The sequence below is a fragment of the Oryzias latipes genome, chromosome 18 (assembly GCF_053564925.1).
Source record: "Oryzias latipes strain Hd-rR chromosome 18, Olatipes_Hd-rR_3.1".
In the NCBI taxonomy this organism is placed as follows: Eukaryota; Metazoa; Chordata; class Actinopteri; order Beloniformes; family Adrianichthyidae; genus Oryzias; species Oryzias latipes.
In genome coordinates, this window is record NC_136254.1 from 31,583,558 (window position 1) to 31,602,419 (window position 18,862).

The following is an 18,862-nucleotide window of genomic DNA, read 5'->3' on the forward strand; positions in this document are numbered from 1 at the left end:
TAGTGGTGATAAGAGTGTGTGAAGTACAGATGAGTGTGAGGAAGAAGAGGAGGAGGAAGAGGGATAGGAGGCACCTTGGCTCAGACAGGAAGTGATGCTGTGATGGAGGGATTATCACACATAAACATAATCCCTGGCATTGTGAACTCATGAATGCCGGCCCAGACTGCGCCACCGGCGGGGCTTACATAATGCGCCACCTTGGCCGTCGCCGCGGTGACGGTTTTGCTCTTTTCGCTTCTGTTTTTCTCTCAGACTCAGCTGATTCACAGCGATGATGAAGACGCGTCTGCTCAGAGCGCTTTTTGTCTTTTTCAGTCTCACACCGTTTCAAGCAAAACCTCACCTCAACCGCCGCCCCCTATGAATGAAGCGCTCAGCACGGCGTCAACAGAGAACAAAAACAACCTCAATATCTCAACATGTAGAAAAACGTCAAAACGTTTTCATGTGAATAATCAATTGTGAGCAAATCTGGGTTTCAGGGGTTTGGTGGGAGGATTGCAGTAGGGTTATTTGCCGCTTGTCCTCAACGTTTTTAAGACCTCGGACAAGTTTTACGTCAGTCTTTATTTTCACAGACCAGTTTCTAAGACGTTGAAGATGCAGTTTCATATTTTTATGCTTCTGGTTTCCGGAAAATACGTTTTTCCAACTAAAATACTCTTATATAGAATATATTTTAAAAAGACAGTCAAAACGTGTCTGTATACGTTTTTACAGATAATGAAGAGTCATCGCACAGGGACAATACCAATACAATAACAATATTTTACTTAACGGTTCGAGATGTCTGGGCCTCTCTGGTACTGCTCAAAGATGAAGAATTATGTAAGTATGGATACATGCGCCTTTAAAGACCTATGAAATCAGTTGCGACATCCCCCAAGGTTCAATTTCAGGCCCACAACTTTTAATCTATAAATGCAGAAATGTCATCAGGAGACATGGTGTTTGTCAGCTACGCTGATGACACACAACTTTGTATGTCATCTGCATTGTATGTGTTTTCTACCTTTTCTTTGCGTAAGGGTCTTTTGTCTTGCTTGAATTGAGTTGAAATTGAAAAATGTTTTTATGTAAAACTCTTTGAGTCACACGAGTTGAAAAGTGCTATACAAATTTGATTTAAATAAAACAAAATTGTTGATTTGAAGAAGTTGTTTCTGAAACATTACAGGGTCTTTTTCCTAGAACAACATTTTAACAGGATAATTTAGTCCAGGCTAAAGTCATCTGTTCAGGCAAACCGATTTATCCTATTTAGTTTCTAAATAAATCTTGATTTACTGTGCATTTTATGTATTTATTTATTTGATTTTGTCCTGTTCTGCAGCTGAGCAAACAGATCAGAGCCGAAGGCCTCTTGTGTTGGACACATGTTACTGTGATGCAATAGGGGTTTATGGATCTTCTGACACACAGGGTGTATATTTTTATAAACCTCTTTTGTATTTGAGGCTAAATTGGCGCTGTTTCATCTCCCCTAAAAAATGTTGAAAAAAATTTGAATTTTTATTTTTTTAAGCACCGTTTAGGCGCCACAACAGCGTCAAAAGCAATGATTCCGCACGGGCACCAGACAAATTCCAAAGTGTACCCATCCTTAAACACTGGACTACCCTGAATGGATATGAAAAGAAATAAATAAATAAAACAGGATCTCAACAGAACTAAAGGTGCTTGAAAAGTCCAAACATAAAAATGATGGAAAGGGAATTTAAACTGTGCAGCTGGTACACATGAAAAGCATATTCTGTTAGAATGTTTTCAAAAGGAATCCCTTCACCTGCTAAATGGATGATTATGTGTCGATGATACTATTTGTCCAAAAATATATCCATAACTGTGACAGGAGGGTTGCTCCACACATGGCTCTCCTCACAGCCGTATCAGTGCAGCCAGCTCTTTACTGTAATGGAATAGATGGCGAATCAATACGGCTATTATCTAAAACCGAGCTCGCGCCTCATCAGAATTTAGCTCACGGGCTCGCATCTTTCAGCGGCGGTGCTGCGTGTGCAAATGCCACATAAGGCGTAGTTCAGCGTCAGCTTTCAGTCAGCAGAAACCGCGACCAGCGTTCCACATTTGCAAATGTCTCTGCCACGCTAGAGAAAAAACAGCACATCAATATTCTTTGGGCTCCAAATCAAATATTGCCTCCATATCATGAGGCGGTGCGGCGGCGCCGACCGCAGCAACGAAGCTCCATCATTAGAAACGCAGCCCTGATTTCAGCAGATTTTCTAATTACCAACAATTTCACTGTATTTAACAAACAGGAACAAACACTCGGAGCTGCTAATGTTTTTACAGAGAGAAGCCTGGGGGGGGGGTTCCAAAAGAAATTATGAATCACATAATTATGGGTAAAGTTATAAACCATTAACCTCATATGAAAAATGGAAATTACAAGACATTTCTACCCACCTTGGAGCGACCGGCCCTGCCAGGGTGCGCATCAGGCTGATTAATATCAATGTTTAATATTTAATCTAGTTTGAACTTCATTGTCTGCTAAAAAGTGCATAAAAAGGTGAGCGTTTTCAGAAATATTTAATGGAGCTGATTAAATATTAACTTTGATGCTGCAGCTTTCAAAATAAAATGACACCACTTCCTTCAGCTATTAAAAAATAATGCTGACAAAACGTTTGCTAACAGGCAGAGACAAAATGAATACAAACAAGTTAAAATACTGTATGTTTTGTTACTCATCCTCCAACTTCTTTAACACCCTTTTTATCTACCATTTCTTTTGTACCCCATCTCTAACATCCATCTCTCTCCTTCATCTTTTTTAAACATCCAGTCTAACAAAAAAAGTATACAAACATTGTGAATATGAATTAAGTTTAGCCTAAAATGCAAAAAGGGGTTTATACAAGTATATTCCTCATGTGTCCAAAGATTTATAACGCCTAATGTAACAATAAAAGGCCTTAAGATCCAATCTGTTTGCTCAGCTGCTGGATAGGACAAGCTAAAGCTAACAAACAAATAAATAAATAACTACTAATAAAACTTTGTTTTTTCCAAATTTAATGTACAATCATTTAAATTGACTATAAAAACATGAATTGTTGGGGGCAACATGGTCAATATGACAGCTGTGCTACAGGAAGTCAGAACTTTTACATAAAATCAAAAATAGAGAAAAAAAAAGACGACACAATCCTGAAGTTATGTGTATTTTATGTGTACCAACCCCAGTATTTCCATCTAGCTTTGCTTTGAGTCTTTCAGGCTTCAATCAAAGCATCTAGTGGCCAAATTTCATGCAGAAGTGCATGTATGAACTAGGTTTTTAGCTATTGCTTATAAAAGCACATTTGATTCTTTTTCCCGTTGAGTTCCTGACCCGTCCCATTCCTAAAAGAGGCTGTACCTTCTTCCACCAGCATCATCATCATCTTTTGCTGTTTAGTAACATCTGCCCGTGCACGGCCGGCCTCTTAGAAGATACTCACGTTGAGAATGCGTTGTTCTGCCTCTCGCAGCGGATGCCCTTACAGTTGTTGGGTTCCTCTGACGCCTTGGTCTCGTAGTAGAAATAAAGCTGGTTGAGACCGTTGGCGAATGCCAGCAGGACCTGTCAGAGTTCACACAAACACATGAGTGTTCCTTTGTCATATAAAAGCTACACAAACCCTGTCACAGCGTCACAGATGCACAGTTGTCTTTTGGTTCAGGGGTTGACCTTCTGCTCCTTCAGGCCATTTGCAAACAGAGCTTTGATTTCAAACAGAACCAAAGCGAGCGGCGTTACGTAAAGCTGCTTCTGAGTAAGCACAGACTAATGAGGTGTTGGTGCCCCAGGCTCCCTCTGATTGGTTTTGTCACTGCAGGGACCGCAGCAATCCATGTGTGGATAGTGTTGTAGGTTAGCGGCTCCCTTGAGGAGGCATTAATGAGCCCTGATTGTAATGAAACAGGCTTATAATGTCCTTCTGCTGCCAGTCAAGGGTGCAGTGTGCGAAGAACTCGCCTTCGTTATCATCCAGGATGCAGAAAATCCAGACTTAGTTCCTGGATACACTTTGTGTCCAAATGATCATCAAATGAAGCAGATCGTGAGCTCGTGTGACTCCAAAAAGTCTTACCAGACAGTAAATGAAGAGAAACTTGAGGATGTCGAGCAGCATCCTCCCCAGTGAGATCTGCAGAGGCCCGAGGTGGGAGTTAGCGGTGAAGAGCGAGATGAGTCGGAGCGAGCTGAAGATGTTGGCGATGGCGAACAAAGCCTCAGCTATTAGCGTCGGGTGCCACATCTCCCACTCCTCTCTGGGACGAGAGGAGTTATACTGAAGGAGTTAGACAAAGAACAAGAACACTTAAAAGAATGAGATATGATCTAAACTGTAACATGAATTATTCTATAAAACAAACACGGAAAGGGTGTTAAATGATACACCGTGAAATATTAACCAACCAACCACATCAACTGTTTAGCATGATGAAGGAATGACGTGAAAAAATGAAGGTGAAGGTTTCAAAAAGGCTTTTGTTTTGAAATGTTTGGTGTAAAACAAACACAACAGGAGTTATGACACTGGAATTTTGTAGTTTCGTGGAACTTCCTCTGTTTCACAGAAAACTTTCACCTAGTTTTGAGCTTTAATAAACGCCGGTTTCCAATCGACGCCTGTCTCTAATAAACGCCGGGGCTTCTATTTGAAGACATGCAGCACTTAGAAGTGTGCAATGAAAGTTTAGAGACATTTTTGTAATTATTGATCAAACTTTAAATCAAGGTTCTGACAAACTGAAGTGGAATGATTCTCACAGAGTGAGATCCCGGTAAAAAAAAAAAATGCTTCAAGATTTTTTTGTTTTTGCCCTTCGACAAACAAAATCTTTAAGTTTAAATGTTCAAACATTTAAAGGATCATATAAGGTCTTATTCAGTAAAGATTTAAGTGTGTCATGTACTATATGTATAAGTGCAAATAGGTCTATTAACTAATAGAGTAAATAAAATGACAAAATGCAGATGCATATATATATATATATATATATATATATATATATATGCATATACATAGCAGCTATCCAAACTGGGTGTTAAATGTCTGTGTACATATTTGAGTCTATTTATATCTATATCTGTCCAATGTAAGGTTGTCTCATGTTTATGATATTCTCACTTAAATTAGGATCCAAATGGTGTTTAAAATAGAGGATTTGCTGAAAATTGAAGGTTCAATTTACAACTTTGAAATTAAGATAATAGTGCAAACAGGTTCTTTTACAAATGCTCTTCACACCGTACAATTAAGTGAACTCTGGTGTGGTTCACTACAGTGAGATTATAAATGGACTATCCGAAGAGAGGGAGGGATTTAAGTGAAAATGGAAAATACAGCATGGATGTAAGGAAGCAAAAACAAACTGTTCGTCTTGCTGGAACTTGTTTTCAGTCAATACCTCCATTAACAGACGAATGTTGCAACATTTTCAGCTGGATTGGGTTTCTCATGTTTAATGAAATGAAAAATCAAACCAAACCAAAGAAAAGTTTGACTTTTTTTTCCATTTAAACCAAATCCACGCCGGTGTTAAACTAGAAACAAACCCTCAGTTACAAATCTCTCAAGGTAAAATGAATACAAGAATAAAATACTCTCGGTTTAGTCGCAAGTATGAATTGGGACCTTTTAAGAATAAACATTTGAACAAAAACAAACCAACAGTTCATTGGATTTACAGACAGAGACTCCTGATGTCCCTAAAAGCCCCGTCAGTACGTCTCTTGTTCTTCTTCTCGTGTTTGTATTACTTCTGTTTGTTTCAGTCGTGGCTCAGGAGTCCCTCGTTCATCTGTCAGCCCCGCCCATCATCTTCCTCGTTCGTGACCTCCACCTCATTCCAAATTCAACCGTGAGGCTTCTGTCTGCTAAGCTCCGCCTCTGCAAGCTTCCGCTCCCAAAAAATTAATGAAAGTGCATTGGTGTTATCACGCACACACACACACACACACACACACACACACACACACACATGCTTGATAATGCCAATGCACTTTCATTAATTCATACTCTCTTGCACGTTCCCTCTCGCACAATGACAGAGCAAAGAGTTGCGTGCACTCCGGAGGATTTCAGACGCTGATGAATTTTTGAAAGCAGCAGGAAAAAACATAAAATGGCAGCAGCTTCTGCTTCTGTTAGCGTGTTTTCTGCTCCGTGCATGTATGTGAGTATGTGTGGCTGCAGCATGTGTGTAGGAGGACCATCCGCCATCACATCTAGCTGCAGATGGCCCAGACGTCTGGAATGTGTTCGCCTCTTCAAGACAAGCCTTAGATGAAAGAAGAGGAGTTCGTGCAGCAAAAGGATTATTTTAGGTTTTCAGTCCTTAGGACAATCTAAGGTCACTTAAATGACTACACCTAGTTAAGGGATCCGCTTTATCTGAGGACTGGAGCGAGGGAGTATGATGTCACCCATGGAAAATGGCTTTTGGGAGATGGACGCCGCCATGTTGGAGACAGAATCCACAACATATTTATTTAAATCTAGAAAATAATCTCCTTTAAATAAATAAATAAAGTCCATCGTGAAGGGATTTGGCATCCACACATTGGTTCACCTAAATCTTTGTCATTTTTGTCACCTGAAGTGGAAACTCAAAAAAAAAAGTAAATAAAATGTTCTTCACTGTAAATAAAACCAAAAACGGAGTTTGTTTAAATCAGGGGTCTGAAACCTTCAACCCCTTAAAGAGCCATGTAGGTTGATTTCTGGCTAAATTCTTACTATTACTTACTGTTATTCTTACTTTTAGGATACATTTAAATGAACTATTGTTTTTTTTGGCATATATAACAGTTCAATTAAAGCGTAAATATTGAGAAAAGCAATTCCTAAACATGCAACCAAAAAAACCCAATTAAAATCCATGAATTTGTTCAAAAATAGAAAATCTGCCTTTTCTGCGGTAAACGGCGCTCAAATGTTGCCAAAACTGAAATTTCAAGTCCCCGTAATGCTGCTTTGTTATGATTTGTTTTTCTGTTTTGTCATGATTTAAGTGATGCTTGTCTGAGTCTTATGTACTGTAAAGCAGAAACATGCTGTTTTTAAACTGTCAGATAAACTTTATTCATTTTTTATGTGTAATAAATCAAATCAAATCAACACGTTTTAATTCAACCTGTGATACCTACTGACCTTCAACTGTTAGCGAACGAGTTTTATAAAGTTACAGTTGGTTTATTTGAAGTCTTTTTTCCACTTCACTACTTTTGTTTACTTTCTAGTTACTTTTTAAAATAAAAATAGACATGATATTTTTCTTTAACCATGAGAGCCACAATGGAGGGGCAAAGGAAGCTTCAGGTAGCAGACCCCTGGTTTACAAACTAAACTCTTTGGAGGTGCTTCATCCCCCACAAACCCAACACTGGCTCTCGATTCTTATGCAGTTTGCTGAAAGTCTTTGGAAAATTGATATCGAGGAGGAACTCTTGACCACCCAGCTAACAGATAACCTGCTGTTTCTGTTTTGTTAATGATGGCCACATTTTCATGGGCACTCCATCTGAGAATCTGAATGATTGCATCATCTGCATATTTTTTCCATTCACTGTTAGACGAAACACAATTCAATTAAACAGAACAAATTGGTCTCCTGCTGACGAAGCACAACATGGATGTAATGAAGCTCAGAGGAGGACATATGCAGAGTTTCTGAGTCGATACTATTGACTGAAATTTAACCTGGACTGAGTGACCCCCCCCCCCCCCCTCCTCGGCATTCTAGACAGACCAGAATAACTGTCCTTGCTCTTTTTTTAACATGTTCTTGCTTATCTTCTTTTTTTTTCTGCAGTTCAAATTGGTCAGGTTGGAGACTGACCAATCAGATCGCCTCAATGACAGTGGGTGGAGCCTTCTGGCCCCCCAACGTTCAAAACCTTTCATTGACAGATATTCAAGTGGTAGGGGTGTGGCCTTCCAACAAGCTCACTCCCAATTAGCTGGAGTGGTTGCCATGGAAATGTTGACTCCCACCTATCACTGCCTAGTGACAAAGTCTGGCTCAAACACGGCGGCTACTGAATTGACTTCATTTGGTTAGAGATGGAAATTAGTCCTTTTCTTTGGGTGACGACACACACTCGCTTCTTCCAGTTTCTTTTTACAGTCGATGGTCAATACCTTAACTAGTTTAACTACGATCCTTCTGGATCCATTCAGAGTAAAACAGCAAAACCGTATTTTTCCTGCTGACTGATTGTGGACCCACCACATGGATCTCTGTTAGCATGTCTGGTCATCATTTGTTCTCCATGGCTATGTTCTCACCCTAACTACTAAAAAACTATATAAAGCGTCACTATGTAATGCCCTGGATTTTTAAAGCAATTCGGACACCATGCTAACTACTTTTTTAATTTTTTTAAACGGTGAATATGACGTTAGCAATTTCACCAATTTCCTTTTGAAACGAGTATTTATGACTCCACTGTCCTTTGAAGATGAAAACGTTGATGGTTTATTAAAAAAATACATTTAAATACCTTTTTTTGGCTAAAATTGTTTTGACGCAATGCATTGTGGTCTATTTTCGCCAATTAAGTGAGCATCAATCAAATCAAATCAAATCAAACTTTATTTATTTAGCACTTTTCCTATGAAAGCAAAACACAAAGTGCTTGTGATGCTCGCTGGTTTTCACAAATACTTCTGGCTAGGGCACTCGATTTTGGAATAGTACATTAGTACAGCACTACAAATGATGAAGGCGCTATATAGTGCACTATGGAAAGAAGGAATTGGGACAAAATCCGTGTTTTTTTATTTTCTTTTCACTCCAATGAAAATGGTGTTTTCTGTGTTTTTAACATGTGTTTGTTGCATTTTTCTGATGATGGAGGACATGTCTAAAGAAAATCAAGTATTTCTTCATGCAAATCGTTGTGAATTGTGTGGAGCATTAAAATCCACAGTTTCTCAAATAATAATTCATATTGTTTTGCATAATGTTTATGGAATCCCATATAACTATTCCCTTATATTCACTTCAGCCCATAACGCCATTTCATAGCGTTTGCACCGAGGCTGTGGGAAAAATGACAGGCATGGGTTGTTTTGCAGTTAGAAAAGAAGGCGGAAATTTTGCGGATAAATATTTTTGCACTCATCGAGGCCATGAGAGAGTTGCATTTTTTGTATTAGGCAGTGGATTGGGAGCACTGGGGGAACGCGGGTAAACTTGTGTTTAGGGAAGCACAGACTGTGTGAGGCTGCTGATGCTTCTGAGGATGACCTCGCTATAACACCTGCATGTTCGTTGATGAAGAAGAAAGTGACCAAAAGAAAAAAAACAACTCAGTTTTTTAATGAAAATTGAATCAAAGTCGTACGAACGCTCTGGGTTAGGATAAAGACGAACATCACCCAGTAGGATCCACACAAAACCTACAGCCCTATGGGTGCTTCCTTGTGTGAGCTCCAGGCCAATCTCTTGGGAGAAAAAGAGAGGCGCTTAACACCTTACGTGGTCATCCTTACTATATGTACTTTTTAAGTGGCTAATGACCTCCTGTTCCGGCCAGAAAGATCATTTACACTTTCGTTGTTCAGTGGAAAAATACTGAATTACGTTTTCATAGCCTCCCCAATTGGTTTCAACTGGTTTGCAGCTCCTTGTGCTCCTTAGGATTCAATGAGCGGGTTAACCTAAGCAAAATGAGGAATTAAAATGAAATATATATATATATATATATATATATAACAAATGATAAAAGTATCAAATGTATTATATAAAAATCTAAAAAGTCTTCATGCTGCAATGGTGTGCCTGTCAAAGCTCTAGTTGTCTGATTCGTCTCCAAATTGAGAAGCGGATGAAAAGATGGCATTTATAAAAGATCGTGTTTGTGATGATGTAGAAAATACGCTAGGCGGGCTACAAGCTCCCTGCTGCTCCATTCCGAGTGCATTTCAGAGTCCACTTGCAGACGACTAGATCCATGTAGGTCTTTGTTTTCTCCTCCGACCATTCGAGCCGTGGCTCAGAAGTGTACGTCTGGATAGCTGTTAGGCTACGTTAGGCTAATGTGAGGCTGGGGGGGGCTCTCAGGTATTGGTGACAAGACAGGGGGGGTGGGGGGAGGAAGCGAGCAGTCCCGCCCACAACTTAGAGGTGAACTGCTGCCGCTCTGCAGAAACTATGTTCTTAAATTTAATCAAAGAATGGAATAATCATATTCAAAAGACCACTGGAACAATTTGAAATAGATCCAAAGATGATCGGAGTGCGACTTTAACAGAGAATGTAGCATTAAACGATGAACAGCATGAGCTGTCCGTTAATACCTGATTAAATTGTCAAGTATAATATTAAATCAAATCAAATCAAACTTTATTTATATAGCACTTTTCCTATGAAGGCATAACACAAAGTGCTTAATACCAGTGCTTAATGGCCACATGGAAGGAACTGTGCACATTAAGGTCTTCTTGTCTTTGGGCCACACGCCTAAGTCAAGTGTTTCCACCAGACTCCAAAGCTGAATATGAATTCTTCTCCAGGCCTCTGGCTCCTGCCTATTGCTCCAATCGTAGGGGCATTTGGAGCTGTAGTGGTGTCCCAAAGCATTTTTTTTAAGGAGGAGCCGTAGCGACTTAAGACTGGGTATCCATCCGCCGGTGACTGATCTGTGGCGCCGGGGAGAACCCCATTTTGTCACTTGGGTGCACTCTGAAGCACAGAATTTGACACTAAAAGTATTGAGTTTTGTTTTTTTTGCACGACTTTTTAAAGTTATGAAACCGATGTTGTTAATTTTTGAGCCCAGGCAGCTTCACGCTAACCTAGAGAGATTATTCATGATGTCATCGAGTGGTAGTAATGCCATGTCTCTGCTTGGGGGGCTAAATGTAGGGGTAGGGAGAAGCCGTTGGGGTATGGAAGCAACCTGGATTTGGCCCAAGAATCCACACTCCGCTTCGATGGAACATCTACTCTACTCTCTGTTTGGCTTCTCTGGATTTTATGAACCGCTGTTTTGTTGATTGTTTCACACGATAGAAAATCCTTTATAACTCATAAGCTCTTCAATAGAAAAAACACAGTTTATAGGCTGCTTGTAGCGGAGTCGCTTCATTCTAGATTTATCATCATAAAATAGCGTTTTTATTTGGAGTCTAGAAGTTGAATTTTACTTTAAGCCTTTAAACTGGTGCAGAAACTTTCCTATCAATCACTCGTCTACAGATCTCTCCCCTTTATGCCAAAGATGGTTTAATCCAAGTCCTGCCAACATTGTGTTCCTGGTTGAAGGTTGGGCCCATGATGCTCCTTTAAACAGTCAAAACAGATTTTTGCCAAACATCTGCAGGGATGGGCTTTTCTTCAACTCTTTTGCCTGTATATTCTTCTCCCCCTGTATATTTTCTATTTATTACTTTATGGTGCTGCTACTACTACTACTAAATTTCCTTACGGGGATTAATAAAGTTGATCCTAATCTTAAAATGAACTCCAACTCAGAAAAAAGGATAATCTGCAGGCATCTGCAAACACAAAGACCCCAAAAGTGTAAATGTTCCTCTGCAGAATGCACGGATCCATGCTTTCCCGCTGCCGTCAGCCCCGTCATGAAACATTCATTACATCATGAACTGACATGAGGTGCTGAGGAGCCCCCATCGCTGCCGTTCTCCTCCTCACGCCAGCGGCTCTTACCTTCACGTACGCCACGATCTTCAGAGAAATGGTGGCCAGGTACAGAGAGTTCATGGCAAAGTCCATCAGGTTCCACCAGTCGTGGATGTATTCCGTGAATCCGCCGTCCCACATCTCTTTAATCTCGGCCCAGATGAAGCCTGTAGAAAGAGCACGCAGAGCATGCGGTTGCTTATTGACAGAACTGGACAAATGGACCGATTAGAGACGAGCAGTTGGGAGAGGTGATCTGAACGTAAGCAGAGACTTCATTCCTGCCAAAGACGTCCACAAATCTGTCCAAGTGGAAGCCAGAGTTGGTCAGTGAGCAGCTGCTGGAGGAAAGATGAGTCCTGGGTGGATTCTTTGAGGGACGGAGGAGTATTTGGGGAATTAAAGCCTTCCAGTGACGTTAACACTAAGCAGCTCTTGGAAAAGAGGTTTTTGGTTTAATGTGGAGTGAAGACAGATGTGGATGAATTGTTGTTTTGTTTTGTTTTTTGCATTTGCAAGTGACAAAGAAAATGATAAAGGATGGAGAAAAGAGTAAAAACCTGTGACTATGATTGGATTGCTGTTTAATTTAGACTTGTCTTAACCACTGTGAAGACGTTTTTTAAGCCTGAAGCCATTTTTTAAGTTCACACGGGACTCCAACCATACGTCTAAATCCCCAGAGACGTCAAATTTACCAGACGTCCCTGATTGGTCAAAGTTCAACTGGTTTAACTTTCCACTTATCAATCAATAGCCGCATGTTTTGTATGTTTAGTCCCAAAAACGGTCATATAAACTTGCGGAGCAACATGTGAACGCGGGAGTTTTTAACTGAGAAGCCCGAAACGTGCTCATACACACATTTCCATAGATTGTAAGTGCTTGTACGCGTGTTGCCGAGGGCGACGTGGACATAGCTTCAGTCACAACTGCTCTTACCAGGGGATATGGGTAAAAAATGGTCAAACCCGTGCGGGGAACGCAGATGGCCAGCACAACATATCAAGGCCTTAGACCGATTGACGAGGCCATAGAGAAAAATCTACATTTATTCTACGGGTTTTATGTGTTTTCCAAAATGAACCCTTTTACTGGTTCAAACCAGTGCCTCCTTCCCTTCGGACACATAAGTAACATGTTTAACTCCGCTGAACTGTTCAATATCTTCATTTTGCTGTGTGAGAAGTCATTCCATGAAGCTCATGTGGAAGAGCACAGTGGGGAAAAAAAGGCCTGTACTGAGGACTGAAACCCCAGAGTCTGCGTGTTAGTTCTGTCTGACTAACTCTAAATCTTTTGAAATAATTCATGACGGTTCAAAATTAATATTTCCCCTTTGCAAGCCCTCACTTGAGGCTTGTGTGAGGAACGACTTTGGGATAAACCATTAAGTTGGCCGTATCCCTGCGGTGCATTTATGCAGCTTCCTTTGACTGCATGGAAAGATGAGTAACCAGTTAACCCATGACTGTCTTTAAAGCTTGTTTTACCTAAAAAGTCACTCAGACTTCAAATGTTTTTACAACTTATTCATGTTTTTTAACTCTTGTGAAGAAATCAAAGAAAATTTCTACATAAAATATTTATTATTCCTGTCAAATTTAATTGACGCATTTGATTTTTTAACCTCGAGGGTCAAATTTGGACTTTGTTGTTTTTTTTGGCTGCTGTTAATCGCTGCTTCCCAAAATGAAAAAAACTTTTTTTCCCCGATTGTTTTAATTTGTTTAATTAACTTTAAAAGCCATGAAGAAAATTGTTGTTGACTTTAGCAAACAACTTTAGTTCAAATATAACTTTTCAACAAAAATATAATGTTTCAGTGAATTTATGTAAAACTCACAAAAAATCCAACCAATATATACTTTTTTTTTTTTATTTGCAGAAAGAGGTTTGGTGCGGCTTATAGGGTCCATTTAATAACAGAAATGGTCAAGACACTGAGTGGAAACAAAGCTTTAGTTTAATATTTGTTACAATTTTAGAATTAAAACAGAACTTGAATAGTAATTCATGTTTTTCCATCCATCTTTGGAACTCGCTGAATCCCTTTCAGTGTCATTGAATACGAGAACTGGACTAAGTGAGTGGGATGTCACCCATAGCTCCAACCAAAGGAAACCAACTCAGTCGGCTTTTTTTTTGCAGTACTTCCATGTCAGAGTCAGAAATTGTCGGTAAGCAGTGGTTGGTCCAAGTCAACATTCCTATGACAACCACACTGGCCAATCAGGGGTGAGCTTGTTGAAAGGCCACACCTCTACCACACGAAGTCAGTCAAAAGGTTTTGAATGTTGGACCTAGGGGCCCAGCAGGCTCCACCCACTTCTAATGAGGCATTTGATTGGTCAGTTTACAACTTGAATATCTTACATTACAGGAAAAACAATTAAAAAAAGAGGATTATCAAGAACACGTCAGAAAAAGGTAGCAGAGCTAGAGAATGACTGAGTAATAGCTTTTTATTTCACTTCCTGTTTGGAACGCCAGAGGGGAGGGGTCACTAGGTCCAGTTCTCGTATACAGTTGATGGACATGGCCGACCTCTGAATCTGTTTCCATTTCCTGCAGGCCTTGGGTGTCGCAGCCGGAGAAAAGATTGGTCTCTGCGGTGAGCAACCAGATAAGGATGCAATCTTTCAAATTTCTCACCCACCCTACCCGCCCACCCAAACCAACTCACAGAGACGCAGCACCTCCTCCGCACGCTCTCAAAGACCACACAGTGGTGAAGATCCACTCTGAGGCGTCTCAATGAATAGCAATCAGGCGAATAATAAGAAAGGCATAAGTTGTTGGATAGTTTTTTTTTCTTCTTCCTTCATTTAATTTGCTCTGGATGAGGCTGTGGAGCAGCGGCAGGCTGAGCACTGATTCAGTCTGGAGTTTAAATGTAAGACATTTATTGAAGAAAAACTACAGAAACAGAGAAACAGGCTGGTATTCATCGTCTCCAAAAACATTTGAGATGTTGTAGTTTTAATTTGAACGCTAAAGTGTGACTCTTCACTGCCAAAGCTTAAAGCTAAAAGCGTTTTTACTGACGACACATCTGAATTGGAACAAAAAGAAAAAAAAACAGAAAAGTCTTGTGTGCATGTGATATGCAAAAGCCCGTAAGATCTCCTCAAACTACGCTCTGACTGCGCAGTCCACACTATTTTGGGTAGGTAAAGAAAACGTAGAAACCCGTACGACAGGCCTGCGTCTCACCTAAATCACACCTACGTGTTGTATAAGTGCTCACTATGACCCGTGGTCTATGCATGAACATTTTCTCTCCACAGGTTTGCCCCGCAGACGGCCCATATCCACCTATAGGGGCAGTGGTAACAACGGCTTTATGGACTGACAGAAAACTAAACTGTTTAGCCCATCTTTAAGAAAAAAGACGTGCTTTCTGACTGACATGGAAGGAAGTCCTTACCCAGCACCCACGGAAGGATCATCCACTCCACAACAGTGGGCGGGGGCCCCTGCATGTGCAGGTTGGTGCGGGCAATGTGCTGCGAGGCCAGCAGCAGGAGGAAGAGGAAGGTCAGGTAGGACGCTGTGTGACAGATGAACTTGATGAAGGGCTTCTTAATGAATCGCCCCAGCGCGCTCTTTGGAGCCAACAGGTAGATCTGATGAGCAGAGGTAGAAAAAAGACACAAAAAAGTGGGGCAGATGTAAAAGAAAATAGGATAAAAAGAAACCAAGAAAGATGTAAAGTTAGGTTTATGATTCTCTTTCATTTTACTAAACTGACAGATTTTAGAAAGTTATCAAAGACTTTCATTTGACAACGAGTGGAATGATAAGCTTTAAAGTTTTTTTTATATTTGTACGGCTGGTTTGAAGCTACGTTCACCTCGGCCTTTGCAACTGCCGTTCGGGCGACCCCCTCTTAATGAACCGTTTAAGTAAAGGTCTGCAAAACCCGCGTTTCAGGCGTCTGCCTTCAAACCCCCCCCACCAACACATCGCCACAGCATCTTTTAGCTCAGTTTTCCGGCTCTACGTACAAGCCAGGTGTTCATTGAAGGGGCAAAGAAAGTTCAACCAGTCTTGAACATCAGCTGAACTTTGACCCATCAGGGACTCGGGTTTAGTTGTTGAGTTGCACAGATGTGAGTTCTCGCGGTGCGATTTGAGCGCCGGTCCGGCAGCAGCGTGGTTTGGGCCTCGTGGCACGTCCACAGTTTAAAAATCGGAACTTTGCCGAGGAAAACACATCGTATCAACCAATTAGGGACTCAGCTTTGGGCATGTAGGCGTGCCCAATGACACTATGAGCGGGTGGAGTCAGAAACCCACACAGTGATATTTTTCTTATTAGCATTGAGACAACACAAAAAAGTTCCTCTACTTTGAATCTTATTTTATTTCTGTCCTCTGACTAACAGAGAGACAGAAGTACAAAGCCGCCATCATTCAGACGCAGCTCCTGCATCCTGAAAAAACTATGGGAGCATCTTTGATTTGGTTTCAGGTCTCCAAGAAGGATTTTAGCTGGATCATTCGTTTACATGAAACCATTTTTTTGTTAGTTTAAATAGCTATCTATTTTAGGAGACTGGACGGGATCCAACACACTTCGGTTTTAGTGTTTTTGCTTTTCTGATACATTTTCTTCCAAAAGTCCCAGTGAAGTGTGTTCTACTGCACCACTAGGGCTTTAGACGGGATTAAATGTAATAACAAGCTATAAAGGAAAAAGCAGCAGGAGACAGCTGTACAGTATTAACCAGTGTATCATGAGACAAACGCTGGAGCTTAACCTCTCCACACATTCATTTATTTCCAGGCATGAATAATGTCCCGTGTTGCTTTAAGGTAGACACTAAGTTAAGGTCATTTTGGAGCTGAAGTAGTCTGATGCATATTTGCATCAGTAGGTGTCAAGGTGGTAAACCTTCCTTTACTTACACACATTAACACAAGGTCAGAGCTTTGTGTCTGTGAGGCTGTAAACTCTAAAACATCAGGGAATCTTTTAAAAAAATGTTTTACGACTTTATTTTTGGGTAGAAATGAAGTCAAAGTGTCTGGAAAAAACAAAAAACTAAAACCTGAAGAGCGTGGATTCTACTCACCATGGAGAAAACAGGAAACAACAGTCCGATGATGAAACATGTGACCAGTTTGACGGCCCAGTGGTGCCGCCTCCAGCCGGGGAAGCCGTCGTACCACAGCGTGGCCAGCAGCTGCTGGCAGTTCGGCTGCGCCACAAACTGAAAACAGAGGAAGGACAGTCCTTAAAAACAAGTAGCATCAACCAAAGCAGATGGTTTGGGGCGGAAATAGACCAAAAACTATCCACTCTGTGGACATCCTTCGAGAAAGTACAGCTAAGTTGTTTAAATCAAGCCTTAGAATTCTCTCTGGGCTGAAGAATAATGTACAGTTTTTGCTTTTTTTTGACGCGCTGCGTTTAACGACCAAGTCGCGCTTGACAGTGCGCTGAACCTTTTTCCTTCAATGATTTGTGATCTTCACTGGTGTCCATGGATTACATGAAATCTTTCCACCTTTATCCACCTTTGTCTTGGTAGGAAGAACACGTCAATGTAAGGGGGGGGTCATCTAAGATAGCACAAGGGTTAAGGCTGTAGGCTGTGGACAGCTGACTTTAATACAGTTAAATAAACCACTGACTTAAAGGAACTAAAATAAACAAACATTTAACTTTTTATAAAGTGAATAAAGTAAAAATTCTTCCAAATAAGATGGAAGTTAAACATAAAACAGAATTTAAGGTAAAAGAAAGGAAAGAAGGGCAGAAGGAAGGCACGTGGGCAGACTAAAGTCAAGGTGTCGATGAAGTCAGTGAGAAAAACTGAACAAATAGAAGTCAGAGATGACATCCTGCCTCGTACAAACTTCATTGTATCCCCCAAATACTTTCCCCCAGTTCCCCCCATGCACTCAAAAAACTGCTTGCCCATCCAGCGCCGGTCCATTTATTCCTCCAAAGGCTTAGACTTCACTCTGAAAGCCTTCTCCGTCGCTTGAAAAAATATGTCCACTGAATGACAAATGAAGATGTGTGACAGACGAGAGGCTGAGTTTGAAGGCGCTCCAAGATGCCTCGGATGTGTCACATTCAGCCATGCATGTTAACGAGATGACATCATTATCAATGATACATGACAGCCATTAGCGCGATGCTTCACCCAGACGTTCTTTACACTCGCTTCCTCCTGCTTGGAGATGGGGAGGTCGCCGAGTTGTAGTGTGAAGGTGGTGGCAGTAGCCGGTGTTTGTCCATCAGAGTTCATTCGTGCTGCATAGGGGCAGAACTGATGGGGTTCAGATGGGACTGGATCTGGAGGGATGACTAGTTAAATTTTAGTCCCATGCACCCGTAATGGGGGGTTGACCCGTATGTTTTTTTTTGGGTTGTTCGTAGTGGGTCATAGAGAAGATTGGACGCATCTTTTCATAACGTCTCTTGGAGCACAGTCACCTCAAGAGACGTCTTAAAAATGGAACGTACCGTTGTCAGGCATGCGGTGAGTGTATTTTGAATAATTCGTAGGGTTTCTGTACGGTAAGGTGCACACATATGACGTACTGGTGACGCTGTTGTACGGTGTCCTTAGTAATGACTCTAGTCGCTACTATGATGATAGTAAAGACAAATTTTGTACACACATGATGTGCAGGTGAGTGTCCCCTTAAGACAACGCTAGAATGTCAATTATTTCCATTATGATCGATTTTCAAACAGTTGGGACTTTCGCGATTTAAAGGAGACGCTATCCACACGTCACTGTCAAATCCTGGTCCCTGATTGGCCAAAGTTCAGCCTGGATTAACTTCCAACACTCGCTAAATGGATAGGCCCTTTGTACGTAGAGCCTGAAAGACATTTTATAAACTTGCATGAACACGAGAGTTTTAAACATGGAAGCCCTAAATGTGTGTTAATGCGTGCTTACAAAGATTCTTCATAGGAAGTGGCTACTTGAACACACATATCAGAGCCCTGCGTCAATGTAGCCTTACTAATCCTTGTGTGTTGTATAAGTGTTGTTTACTACGACCTGCCTCCTGCAGAACACCCTGGAAAAAAACATGTACCAACGCCTTTAGGGTTCACCGAGCAGTCTACGACCTTGATATCCCAAATGGGCCACCTGCGTACCCTGTACAGGTTCTTACATATTCACCTGTAGGGGCAGTTGTGACCATAGACTAT

The 18,862-nt window shown here is 41.0% G+C and overlaps 1 protein-coding gene across 2 annotated transcripts in view; it reads right to left on the minus strand.

Moving 5' to 3' along the window:
* trpc5a (transient receptor potential cation channel, subfamily C, member 5a) overlaps positions 1-18,862 on the minus strand; it is a 163,626-nt gene that overhangs the window by 62,550 nt on the left and 82,214 nt on the right. For both annotated transcript variants that reach the window (XM_023948991.2, XM_078935759.1), the window contains exons 9-13: positions 16,755-16,892; positions 15,104-15,302; positions 11,701-11,840; positions 4,107-4,307; positions 3,474-3,595 (exon numbers count right to left, since the gene is read on the minus strand). In XM_023948991.2, coding sequence (XP_023804759.1) covers positions 3,474-3,595; positions 4,107-4,307; positions 11,701-11,840; positions 15,104-15,302; positions 16,755-16,892 — 800 coding nt within the window. The remainder of the gene's footprint in view (positions 1-3,473; positions 3,596-4,106; positions 4,308-11,700; positions 11,841-15,103; positions 15,303-16,754; positions 16,893-18,862) is intronic.